Below are 13,529 nucleotides of genomic sequence, written 5' to 3' on the forward strand. Positions count from 1 at the left end.
AGGTGCGACCTCCGTGGTCGTTTCAGGGCAGACACCGAGTTCAGGGGCGACCTCCGTGGTCGTGTCAGGGCAGACAGAGAGTTCAGGGACACCCTCCGTAGTCATGTCAGGGCCGACAGATAGTTCGGGAATGACCTCCGTGGTCGTGTCAGGGCAGACAGAGAGTTCAGGGACACCCTCCGTAGTCATGTCAGGGCCGACAGATAGTTCGGGAATGACCTCCGTGGTCATGTCAGAGCAAACAGAGAATTTAAAGGCGGTCTCCTTGGTCGTGTCAGAGCAGACAGAGAGTTTAAAGGCGGCTTCCTTGGTCGTGTCAGAGCAGACAGAGAGTTTAAAGGCGGCTTCCTTGGCCATGCCAGAGCTAGCAGAGAGTTCAGGGACAGTTTCCTTGGGTGTTAACAGATAGGCTAAGGTATTTTTTTAATTTACAAGCAGACACCGCCACCCAGGGTGGAACTGTAGACGTGCGTCCAGCACAAACACATAAGATTGCCATTATAGGAAGCGCAGCCGATGGCGGTAGGATCTCTGGGACCGACCACCGGACTTGGGAGAACCGGACTTGGATGCGCGGAGACCACCTGACTTGGATGCGACAAGACTCGACAAGGAACACAAAAAACACTGGGCTTTAAATACACAAGGGGTTATAGGTAAACAAGACACATCTGGGAATAAATCACAGAAATAATCAGCAAGAACTACAAAGGACTACAAAACATGGCACAGCACAGGAAATAACAAAAGTCCATGGGACCAGAGTAACCATTTTTGTGCGTGTATGTATGTGTGTGAGAGAGTATTTGAGTGTGTGTTAGTTGGGAAAGAAAGGGTAAGGAATACAGATCATAAACCTATTATCTGATCCACACTCCGGAGCAGAAGGTGGCAGTAATGACCCAATAAGCTGGATGCCAACCGCCATAAATCAAAAAAGAAGACGACGACCTCCAGGGGAGCGTTATATGATTATATTTATTTTTATTTTTATTCAGAGATATTTGTATAATAGATAATAAATAGAACACTTTATTATTTTATGACACATTTTCACTTATGCATTTTTATCCGAGGAGACTTACATTGTATTTAAAGTATTTTTTATCAGTTCATGCAGTCCCTGGTTATCAAACCAATGGCACAAAAAGAATAAGACAATACATTATTCTACACATTCTAAATGCAACATGCATCATTCAGTCACTCTCTACACAACTTATTTCCTCATTTAACCAATCTGTATAGAAGAACAAGAAGTTCATTTATGCACTCTTTATTTTTTGTGTCCCTTCAGCCAAGAATATAATTGAAATTGTTTAAAAGCTGAAGTGGGACAGGATGAAGCATGGCATAAGGAGCATGTATCAAGCATTAGAACACCATCTGGCTGGCACTTCACACCACACAGACAAAAACAGATGTTTCTAAGATCCGTCACAACAGCGTGTTCCTTGAAAGCTGGCCAAGATCAAGAAAACATGCTCTCAATCCCACCACAGAACAAACGGATGAACCTCAGAAATCAACAGTTTCTTCTTTTCTGGGAAAGATTCTTGTCTTCGTTAGCACAAACCTGTCATTCTGAATCACTCTCAAACCATTTAGTTGAAAATAATAAGTACTTACAAGTTCGTCATTATATACAGGCACGTACTTTATCATCAGTACTGTGATATCTCAGTCATTAAATATCAATTTCTTTAAATAACGTTACGGTGTTCTTTTAAGTATCTAATATATTGTACACTACTATTCAAAAGTGTGAGGTCTGTTTCTGAGAGATGTATATGCTCAACAAGGCTGTATTTATTTAATTAAAAACAGTGCAGTAAAAACTGTAATATTGTGAAATATTATTATTTTCTTTTTAAATATTGTCACTTTTGATCAATTTATTGCATCCTTGCTGAATAAAAGTATTAATTTCTTTAGAAATATATATTTCTGACCCCAGACTTCTAAACGGGTGTATATGTTGTTGATATATATGTAATTTACTCAAAAGTTAGGCTACATTATGCACACGCACACATACATTTTTTAACAGCTGTTAAAAGACTAAATCAACAAATATTTTGCATATGCAATTCCAATAAACCAGTTTCATAACAAAAGCAGTGCACTTAGAAAATAAAATACCAATTACAACATAATTAAAATAATAATTTAAAATAAATGATGTGTATAAATAAAATATAATTAATTGGCTATTTATATAAGGGCTACAGTAAAGCATGTAAAGATTATACATTATAAGACTCAAAAAGCAGGGGGGAAAGCCCTTTTTTGTTCCATGTGAAACAATCCATACTTCCAATTCTGAATCACCACAAATCATCTGCCAGCTAAAGATAAATCACCAAAAATGTAAACCAGACAAAAGCCTTAATGTTCATACAATCTTACTTAATTATAACTTTCTTTGTGAATTCCGAGGTTACCATGCAAGAATACAGCCAATTATAAAATCTCTAATCCACACACACTGGAATGACACCGTCATCAATAACCACCTCGTTTTCTTCCTCCTCAGCACATTCTCTCTCCCGCCTCAGTGACCTCTTGCGCTGCTCGTCTAGGAGCAAACTGGAGTTGGTCGGGATACAGAACTCACGGAAGCACCGCTTGAAGTTTTCATCCAGGAAGGCATAGAGGACAGGGTTTAAGCAACTGTTAGCATAACCCAGAGCAATGCAGAAATGCATGGCTGCAATTGAGGATTCCCTGGCCCCAAGATCCACATGCCCCAAAACCTGGATCAAAGCTAAGACCTGCACCGGCATCCAACACAACACAAAAGCAGCTACCACAGACAGTACCATATAGGTGATTCTCCTCAGATTCCGGTCTTTCTCTTTTGAGCCGGACAGGAGACGGACACTGCGCAGGCGTCGCACCATCAAGCCGTAGCAGACGCTTATGATCACCACAGGAATCAAGAAAGAGAAGAGGAACACACAAATCACAAACACTGGCCCCCAGTGTTCTTTTGGTTTAGGCAGGTTCAGTATGCACTCAGCACCTGCACAGAGATAAAGTCAGGGAATGAATCAAAAAGTTTAACAGTGCCTTGATTTACAATGAATCATGAGCGGACTGATGAAATGGAAAGCAACATCTTCCTTTTTTGGAAGGGAACACAAGTGAGTAGAGTGATTGAATGGATGCATGTTTACTATTCAAAAGTGCACAAAGTCATTTCCTTCTGCTTAATAAGTTCTTCTGAACAGCACTTTTGACAAATACACTACTGTTCAAAAGTTTGGGGAAAAATTAACGGTAGTTTCAAATGTTGTACATCATTTAAGTAATCATTATTAATCAGTCATATAAGGGTATATTTTAATTGTATTTAAATTAGAATTTGGTTGATGCTAATTTAATATTTTTTTCTTTGTACAAAATATTTGTTGGAGATCAAATAAAAATGGGCAAAAACTTACTTAGTGCACATTTAAATCAAGGTAAGACTTCATATATTATCATTTTAGGTACAACTGCCTAAGTAAAAGTAAAACATCAACATGACAACATCAATCAGACAAAAATAGATTCACATTTTCATGACATGATGAACCAACATGCTCCAGAATGGCAGGTTGACACAGGATAATGAGAAAACTACCGTAAACATCCTCCTCCACCTGACCCATGATCATAACAGGCAGTCCCACAGCTGATGCCAGCACCCACACAGCCACGTTGATCAGCTTGGCCCGGAGCGGGGTGCGAACTGTCAGGGAGCGCACGGGGTGGCAGACGGCTACGTAGCGATCCACACTCATTATAGTCAAGGTGAAGACACTGGTGAACATGTTGTAGTAGTCAATGGCCACCACAACCTTGCACAGAGCCAAACCGAACGGCCAGAAACCAAGGATGACATCCGTGCCTTGGAAAGGAAGAGTGGCCAGGACTAGTGCATCAGCCAAGGCCAGGTTAAAGATGTAAATGTTGGTGGCCGTTTTCATCTTTGTGTACCTGCAGCATGTACAAACATCACTCTTAGAAGAATACGAGTAATTAAATAAGAGTAATTAAAGCTGGAGTGTTTCATTTCTGAATACAAATAAATATATTTATAATTTTTTTAAATACAATATACAGTATTTTTATATATATTATGGGTGCATAAAACAAGTTTTTTAACACATAAAAAACTTCAAATTACTTAATAAAATCTAGTTTGTGTTTATATGTATCAAAGCTTCTCCGAGATATTTTATAAAGTTTTAACTTGGAAACAGTATTATATTATATTTATCATCTGCCATTGTTTGAAATGCCCTGGTACTGTAGATGACATGACCTATTGACAAAGACAACAATGACAAACAAGAGCATCCTTCAAAAAGCAAATGGCTATGATGATTCTTCAGTATTACACGTGTTAATGAATCAAGTCATTCTTATCTTCAAATATTCAGTTTAAAAGTGATCAAATAAATATATATTGGCTCTTTCTGGATATGAAGGAAAGACTCTCACAGGTAGACTAACACTTTTCAGTCCGAATTCAGTGAAGCTCTGAGACAGGCGAAGAAGGTAAAGAAATTGGAGGCAGTGCTTGGTAACCAGCCTAGCAACAGGTTTTAAAATAGGCCCATAGGACTATATATCAGCACGTCTGAGTAATGACCATAAATACGTGAATGCATGAACACGTATTACAACACAGAGCTTAAAGACAAAGACGCATTGCTTTTCCCACGTATACACACACAACAACAAGCATGCACAACTTATCTTTAAGGATGTTTTCGCTTAATAACATGAGGTGATGCAGCAAATCTATTTTCTGACTCGTAATTATGAGGCAGTTTTCCTTGTACATTAGATCAGCAAGGAAATTCTTCATAATTATACCTTCAACAAAATACAAGCATGAGAGAGGCGAGACAAAATTACTAGATGGCAATGTTCATCAAACGAGCAGGCGAAGAGTGCGAGTCGTTAAAATAGGGGGACATTTAGCATTTTCGCTCTGCAATAATTCCACTTTCCCTGAATTAAACCTCATGTTTAATGATTGTAACACTCATTGTGTATAATGTGAACTCCTCCTGTGCTGATCGAAAAGCTGTGTCTTGGCCCCCGTCTACAGCTGTTTCACGCCGGGGAGGTTTGGATAAGAACCAAATGTTTATTTAGCATTGTAATGAACAAGCAGGCTTGTGACACCACGTTGGCAGGACAAGTGCTACGATGAATTAGCAAGCATCAGAAAAGAGAAAATGCTGTCGCAAATGTTTTACTGTACAGTTCAGGGCGAGAACAAGACAAAAATGGGTTTCAGGTCTAATCTGGTGAAAAAAACTATGCAATTAATAACATAGCCATATACGGTGATTGTTTTAATAATTTTAAAAGGGAGAAAACGCTTCTCATATCTTTTTTGGGTTCAATCAAACTGTTTTGTATTAGACAAAATTATACAAAAAACTATTTTATTCTGTGTTGCATGAAATCTGAGTGCAAACAAATCCAGCTGAGAACCACCCAACATACAATAAAACCTAAAATGAACATTGCCAGAAATGTAGCTATTGGTTTTCCTAAAAATAACCGAGTGAGTAACCATACATTAACGTTAGGACGCTGCTATAATCGAAAATGTGAATCATAAGAAACATTTCAAATAATAACCCCAAGTTAATAAAAAAGACATGATGAAGTAATGTTGCAATAAAATGAACATATGATTAAGCTTTTTTTTTACCCTATAAAGCCTACAGTATCATATTTGATTCATGAATTTCTAAAGCTTCTAAATATCAACATGATCTTTTAAAACTTTATTGCAAAATGCCTTAGTTCAAACTTTTTAGCAAGTAAAGTTATTTTTAGTATAATTCTATAATATATATACATCCTTCAGTTGGTCTTTTTGTTGTGAAAAAAAAAAAAATAATAATAATAATATATATATATATATATATATATATATATATATATATATATAAAGTAAATGTAAATATAACATTTATATTGTTTAAAGACAAACATTTGGCTGGACTAAAGCAATTTGGCTTTAGTCCAGCCAAATAATCTAAACCTGAATAATCTAAACCTGAATAATCAGGTTTACCTGATTATTCATACATCAGTTTATAAAAAGATTACATTAAAATGTAAGTAATAGTATCAAATATGATACAATGGGTTTTTGAGGCTTTTATTTGTACATCTCACAATCATCATTGTATTGCATTGCATTATATGTTTTGCCCCCTGCAATTAATTCTACAGAGATTTGATCATAAAACTTTTAAATATGATCTTGACATATTGGGAAATACAAAGTAACTAGCTACTGGTATTTATATGCGTTTTATGCAAGTAGTTTGCTATACTGTTATAAAAATCTCATTGATATACATTACAAGCAGAATTTCATCTTACTTTTTGGTCATATAAAAAATAACATCTGCAGCACCAAATTGCATATGTGTGCTCAATTTGGGCCTGTGAATAAAACTGCGCTGTTCTTATCTTCCTCGAGTGTGAGCATATTCTCACTATATAATTTATGGGACATAAAAGCCTTAAGTATCAAATATAATGCAGAACATAAAACACATATGTTCCATATCAAAAGATCAGAAAACTATTATTACATATGTCAAGCTTTACAGTGCTAGATAGAACCCTTCTCGCCTCAAATGCTTTAAACCGGTTCTCCTCCACTATATTTGACCAAATCGACCTCTCACTCTAGTCTAGCTCGTACACAAAGTTAATATGCAGACCGATCAATTATTCTCACCTGATAATTACATACATGACCAGACAGTTCCCCACGAGCCCCACCACGCACACCATCAAGTAGACCACGATGACGGTGATCTTTGCGCTCCTAGGCAGCGGCTCGTCACCATCTAGCTCACTTAAATTCCCCTGAAAACGCGAGTCGTTGAACATCTGTTGGACGTCGGACAACTCGAGCAACTCCATCGTGAAGAGAGCGCCTATAACTGTTGAAGAGAAGATAGAACACTAATAAAAACTTATATATGTCTCACAACAAGCAATTGAATAGACTCCAATCAGGTTTAAACGACGCGCGCACCCTTCAATATCTTTGTATCCTCTCTGAGTCTGAGGGAGTAGTATTGTAAAGTAGGCTACTTACCTCATGAAAGTGCAAATCAAGCTTAAAGTATGTGACGCTGTCCGGTGACATCGCAGAGAGGTGGATCCATCTTATCACAAGAAAAAAGACATTCTTGCCGCTTAAGATTCCATGCTCAGCGAGACGAATCTCCTCACCGTCGTTCACTTCTCGCACATTAAGACGTTACAGTAATCAAACATTGCGCGTGCGCGCGCTCGCGTGACGCGTGTGAGTACAAGTTTAGCTCCAGGGTTGGTTGCTACACTTTTCATTCCTTGTTGAGTATCTCTGGTGGAACAAACATTGAGATAACCTAGCTAGGTACAAAAGAAATCTTAAGTCCCTGGGTTTAAAAGGACAAATTTAATGTCACAAAATATTTGATTTATTATAGGCAAAGGCTACATAATTGATGTTCACATGTTTTTGTAAAAGAAAAAAAAAATCAGTTTTAATTATGTACACACATTCTCTAAAAACTGTATAAACTAAAAATACAAAAAAGTGATTCAAATAACCAGTATGTCTCACTGTTTTGTCTTTTTTGTTTTCTTTTTGTTTTGCTCCTTAATATATAGTATAGTTAGGGTTATTAGACTATTCAAAGCATATGAAAGCAAAGTAGAACATAGTTGATACAGAACTAAACAGGTAACCAGTATACCTGGTAATAGTTTCTATCTGATTATTATGCCCATATTTTCGACCTGGTCAAAAGGTTGCAGTGTTATCAGTCTATGGAGACATCGAGGCATCCAGCCAAAAGTGCATTACAATAATTGAGTCTTAAAGTTACAGATGACCTAACTTCTCAGTGTCTTAAATATATATAAGACATTCCCGTATCAAAAGAAAATGACCAGACATGTGGTCTTTGACGCCCTTGATGCAATCTGCCATTTTGGAAAACTGTCAAGTTTCATCTGGTCCAGAGGATATATGGAGTTGTTTGTCTTCTGCATAACAATGAAAGCTAAAGGCTAACGCCGCCTAAAAGGAGCATGTATGAAGAGTGTTGTTGCTTTTATACAGAGAGAAACTGCCCTCTGCTGAAGGGCATTGCACAAGATAAGCTGCAACCTTTTTTGCCTTGGAATTCACCACAGACCTCAGGTGAAATATAGCCTATCATATGACTGTTTCAGAACAATGAATTCAGCAGACCAATAGGTGGATAATATTGGTGAAATATTGAGATTTGGTTGCAGCATTGACTGACACCGAGATATCATAACAAAAATCTCGTGGAGCATAATGCAGTTAAGGCCATTAGCCCATGTGTCTTCCGTTGAGATTAGTTACTTGGAGGCACTAAAACAATTAAAATGCACATAAATATAACGAGGAACAAGTGAAGAGTACTAAGTACTGGTTTCAAAATAATATTGTGGTAGCTTTACACTTTATTTTGCTGTGCAGCGTTTAACGCACAGAGCTAAGTAAAACACTCACATATAACCTTGAGAGGAAAATTTACTATGCCTTTGCCAGTGCCATCTTATTTACAGTGAAAGCCTTTACTCATGGCTGTTGGTGATGCAGTATGACAGAGAGAGAGAGAGAGAGAGAGAGAGAGAGAGCTGTGAAGCTGGAGAATATTTATAGTGATGTTGTGCTGTGGGCTACGGCATGTTTATAAGGCAGCACACTCGGCTAACACCACTGCAGTTCGTGGAGGAGATAAATGAGGGGATATTTTGTATCCCTGTGGAGAACATTCGCTGAAATGTGAGGCAATCAATTTTCGACCAGCACTCACAAAACAGCAGCTCTGAAAAGCAGGGGTTTGAAGACTCCGAGCCATGCCAGAGACAAAATGAGCCAATGAGCTGGAGAGGAACTGGAAATGATAGCAGGGACAGGCGAGAGGCAATGTGGTGACAGGTGGAAGAGAAACAAAAGATATAAAACTGAGTAATGTGAAATGGACACTGTGAATTGTTCATTTTGAAATGCCTCTTCCTCACCAAGTCAGTTTATATAGGCTATGTATGTGTGTGCCTTGAAGCATGTGTGTTTTAATGGAATTTGGGTTCAAAACAGAAACAAACATGCAGGATAAATATCTTTTCCTCTCAAAAGAGATTCTGTACGTGTTTAGACAAACTCAACGTTACCCCTGTGTATAAGAATCACCATTACATCGCCTTTAAATGCCCTCCAGTGCAATTGAATGAGGAGTAATGGCTAATAGAAACACTTAGAAAGTCTGAGATAATGAAATTCACAATACCAGTGACCTGAATGCTCAATAAAAGCACGTCCTTAGTTCCGCGTGGAATGCAGCAATCATTATAGATTTAAGAAGAGGAGACCAGAGGGAAATTGTCACACGCTCAATAACTCAAATGAGAAGTAATGATTAAAATGAATCAGCGTAGCATGTTCAGTGCAGACACTTTATCTGACAGAGAAAGAAAGGCCATTTCACATAAGTGTCTTTAAGATCTCTGAAATAACATTTTGATCTCCATTATTTTTTACGATGTTCTGTTAAACTTTAATGAGATCAAAGCTTCTAGCTAGTTATTTGTTAATCTTAGTTTCAGCAATGCAGAATGTTATGGCTGCTATAGACAATTTTGAACACTTTTTAGGTTTATACTAACATCAGTATAATGACCTTGTTCTTTCGCCTAAAATAGATTGATATGTTTCAGATTAACAAATAATATAAGATATAATGTAAAATTATATAATATAAGATATTATTGTATATATATATATATATAGTGTTCATACATGTATTAGAGCTTTTAATTAAAATTGCACCAGTATCTTCCTAATTAAGAGAATGTGTTTCATGTGATATTATGAAAAAGACAACATGATATTACCCTGCCCTCTTCTGGTGATATTAGGTATTATGGAACAGCAGTTTTCAAATATCCTACTTATCCACTAGTTCACTTGTTAAATTAAAGGGGAGGGACTGGAATATTAAATTATGTCCTTACATACATTTTGAAAAGTTTTCATTCACTCGAAAAAACACACTCGGGGAAAAATGAACGTACTGAACTATGCAACTCTTCATGCACATTTATTATGCACATTTATTAATCACCAACATCGAACGCAAGCAGAAGTATTTTAAGCCACTAGAGGCGCCAAAGTTTTAGTTTTAAGCTTTTAAGCGTATTTTACAAAAAGAGATAAATATAATAATAGGCTATATTTACACATATGAGCATTCATGTAATGTTCATAAATATTTACTTACACTTCAAGACAAGTTTTACACCCTAAAAAGAAACCCAAAAAGAAAATTAAAATAGACAAATTAAGTGATTCCAAAGTCACACCCTGCAGTGAATAGCCTACTCTTCTGCACCAATTCAAAATTAATTACTGATGTGGAAAATAATGTTAAAAAACTGGACACTTATGAAAACACGTTACAGTGCAGAACATTAGCTACTTTATGAGTCAAGTTAATTGTTTTAAAGTAAGTGCGTTTTGACTTTTGAGTTAAAACAGCACATTTATGATGTTGCTGTGGCACTTGTACCTCATTGATGGAGTTGTGTGAGGGCACAAAAAAGGTTTCAGCACTCCAGCATTTTCTTAAACGCCTTTCTGAAACTGTTGTCTAAGAACGCGTAAAGGAACGGATTGAGACACGAGTTGGCATAACTCAGTCCTGTGATGAAATAAGAGATACCTATAACCAGCGGAGTAGTGGGCAAGTCTGAGGTGAGGGCGACCACTGTACTCAGGTGGAAGGGTGTCCAACAGAACAAGCAAACGGCGAGCACGACGAAGACCATCATTGTGACTCGTTTCTTGGCTTTGTCCAGAGCCTTGCCGTTGGAGTTGAGTCGCGTGCGTCTCAGCTTGTAGAGCATCACGCTATAGAGGATGCATATGGTCGACACGGGGATGACAAACCCGAGGACCAGCGTGTATATCCGACTGGCTTTGAACCAGAAACTCTCAGGGCTCGGGAAACTCAAAACGCAGCTTTTCCTGCTCTCCGCGTCGTCGGGACTCACGTAAACACCGGCGAAAACGGTGAAGGGCATCACGATGAGAATGACCAGAACCCAAACGCTCAGGCTGACCGTCTTGGCTAACCTGTAGGTCCGGTGGGGCATCCGTTTGGAGCGCAACGTGGACACCACGACCAGATAGCGGTCCGCACTCATCACAGTCAAGAAGAGGATGCTGGAGAAGATGTTGTAGTGGTCTATGGACAGGATCACTTTGCATAAAACCTCTCCAAACGGCCAGTAGTTTAACAGGTGCTCGGCGATATTGATGGGCAACACCAACGTGAAAAGGTCGTCGGCGATGGCCAAATTCAAAATGAATAAGTTGGTGACGGTTTTCATCTTTGGCGCTTTTAAGATCACGTAAATGACAGCGGTGTTGCCCGTGAGTCCCACGGCGCAGATGACAGAGTAAATAACCGGTAGCCAGATGTAGAAGTCAGGGTAGAACATCCACGGTGGAGAAGTGCAGTTGGCTTGGTTATAATCCGGACTGGTCAGGTTGCATGAAGAATGCATTGTTGTGTTGTCCATAGTGTCTTTGAATTCTATTAGAATCAGAACCTATAGTAAAAAGTAAAACTTTATTACAAAAGAAAAACTACATGCAATGTTGCAGTTTCTATCTTCTGCACAGTAGTAAATGTATGTAATTGTCTCAGTTTTATTATTACATAAATAATTACATTCTAACCAAACTGTATTTTGCATCTGTTCGTAGTTGTACTAGTTTATATGTTAGGTTTTTATAATTTCACGAAATAGAAAATGAATTGAAGTCACCTTACCTGACAGAATCATCCAGACAGGATCTTCTGCTGGTCTGCTCTATTGGTATTCCATGGACACTTGTGGTAAATGGCAGAGCGCAACGCTTTTACGCGCGCGATTTTACGCGATATGATGTAAGACAGACCTCCAACAGTCTCTCACATATCATTTTCATCCTGTATTGTCCGGCAGGAAACACAATACGTTTCACGAAGTGCAATTTATCCAGTCTAAAACAAATCACTACTGTCGTATAATGAATTGTTTGTTGTAATACTTTGAGAGTAAAAAGAGCCAGTGTTAAACGTCAGTCAGATCTTAAATATAAGTAAATTCGTATAATAAAGTAAAAGAAAAAAGAAATAGGCCTATAAATGAATGTAAATGACAAAAAAAAAAAACTATAATCAAATAAATCAATAGACACGTCAGTCAGCTTACTTAAAGGGATAGTTCAGTCAAAAAAAAATAAAAAAATAAAAATCCTCACCCTCATGTCGTTCCAAACCCGTAAGACTTTTGGTAATCTTCGGAACACAAATGAAGATCTTTTTCATGGAATCTGAGAGCTCTCTGTCTCTCTATAGACAGCTAAGCAGCAGACACTTTTGACACTTCAAATTTATAAGGCAAATTTTTTTCTAATTTAAAAATTCAAGAGATTGTAAAACAAATCCATATGAATTTATATGATGAACAGATTGAATTTATAGGTCGCTGATCAATGTTTATATGTGAATAAAAGTCTTGGAAAATTTTGGACTACCACTCAATTCAAATGGATTAGTTTTACAATTAACTTTTTGAAGCATCAAATTGTTAGTTGCATAGCTTTTTGAAGGGACAGAAAGCTCTCAGATTTTATCAAAAAGATCTTCATTTGTGTTCTGAAGATGAACGAAAGCCTTACGGGTTTGGAAGGAAGTGAGGGTGAGTAATTAATGACAGAATTTTCATTTTTGGGTGAACTGTCCCTTTAAAATTAATTTAATGTGTTTGTATGTTATTTTTGTTCAGAGATACAAAAATATAAAAAAATAAGTAGGCCTAGTGACCCCTTGCAAGGTGAATCATTAGTGCATTATAGCTATGCAAGTATGCAAGTGGATACTTGTAGGATGCCTGCAACCGTTTTCCTGGCTGAAATGTCAGTATGTTCAGGCCTCATTTTAAGGCTATTTTTAACATAATTGTTGCCATAGTGATTTACAAGTCAACTTACAATCTTCTTATGCAGATTAATTGATTGAAATGGTTCTATTGTATATTGTTCTTGAACACCATTCCTCTGCTGGAGCTTTAATCATCAGGACATATGCAGACACCTGTTGATTTTTATGTATATGGACGTAATTTAATGTTTTAGCATTTAATACATGTTTGCAATGTTATTTCTACCATAATTTTAGATAATGCATGACTCACAATTTCTTCATTAAGTTTTCTGAATATAGAATGAAATTAGAGTCACATAACCTGTCTATTTATATTTTTGAGCAAGATGTGAAGCATAGTGTGTCAGTGTAGAGTTTATTTGAATTAGAGAAATTCATTGTGGCAGTGTTAACCACTGCTGACGTCAATTCTTTCAAAACATATTTGTGGCTGTCAAGGTAAAGTGTTTGTGGTTGATTTAAAAAAGTCATACC

General features: G+C 37.3%; 1 protein-coding gene across 1 annotated transcript; it reads right to left on the reverse strand.

Moving 5' to 3' along the window:
• Positions 1–788: 788 nt before the first annotated feature.
• Positions 789–11,623, reverse strand: LOC306986015 (uncharacterized protein). Its single transcript, XM_079588847.1, has 5 exons — positions 10,673–11,623; positions 7,136–7,205; positions 6,770–6,999; positions 3,629–3,984; positions 789–3,025 (listed from the first exon to the last, which is right to left on the reverse strand). The coding sequence occupies exons 1-5, from the start codon at positions 11,560–11,562 to the stop codon at positions 2,475–2,477; spliced, it is 2,097 nt and encodes a 698-aa protein (XP_079444973.1). The 5' UTR covers positions 11,563–11,623; the 3' UTR covers positions 789–2,474.
• Positions 11,624–13,529: the final 1,906 nt, after the last annotated feature.

This window comes from Phoxinus phoxinus (assembly GCF_949152265.1).
Source record: "Phoxinus phoxinus genome assembly, chromosome: 18".
In the NCBI taxonomy this organism is placed as follows: Eukaryota; Metazoa; Chordata; class Actinopteri; order Cypriniformes; family Leuciscidae; genus Phoxinus; species Phoxinus phoxinus.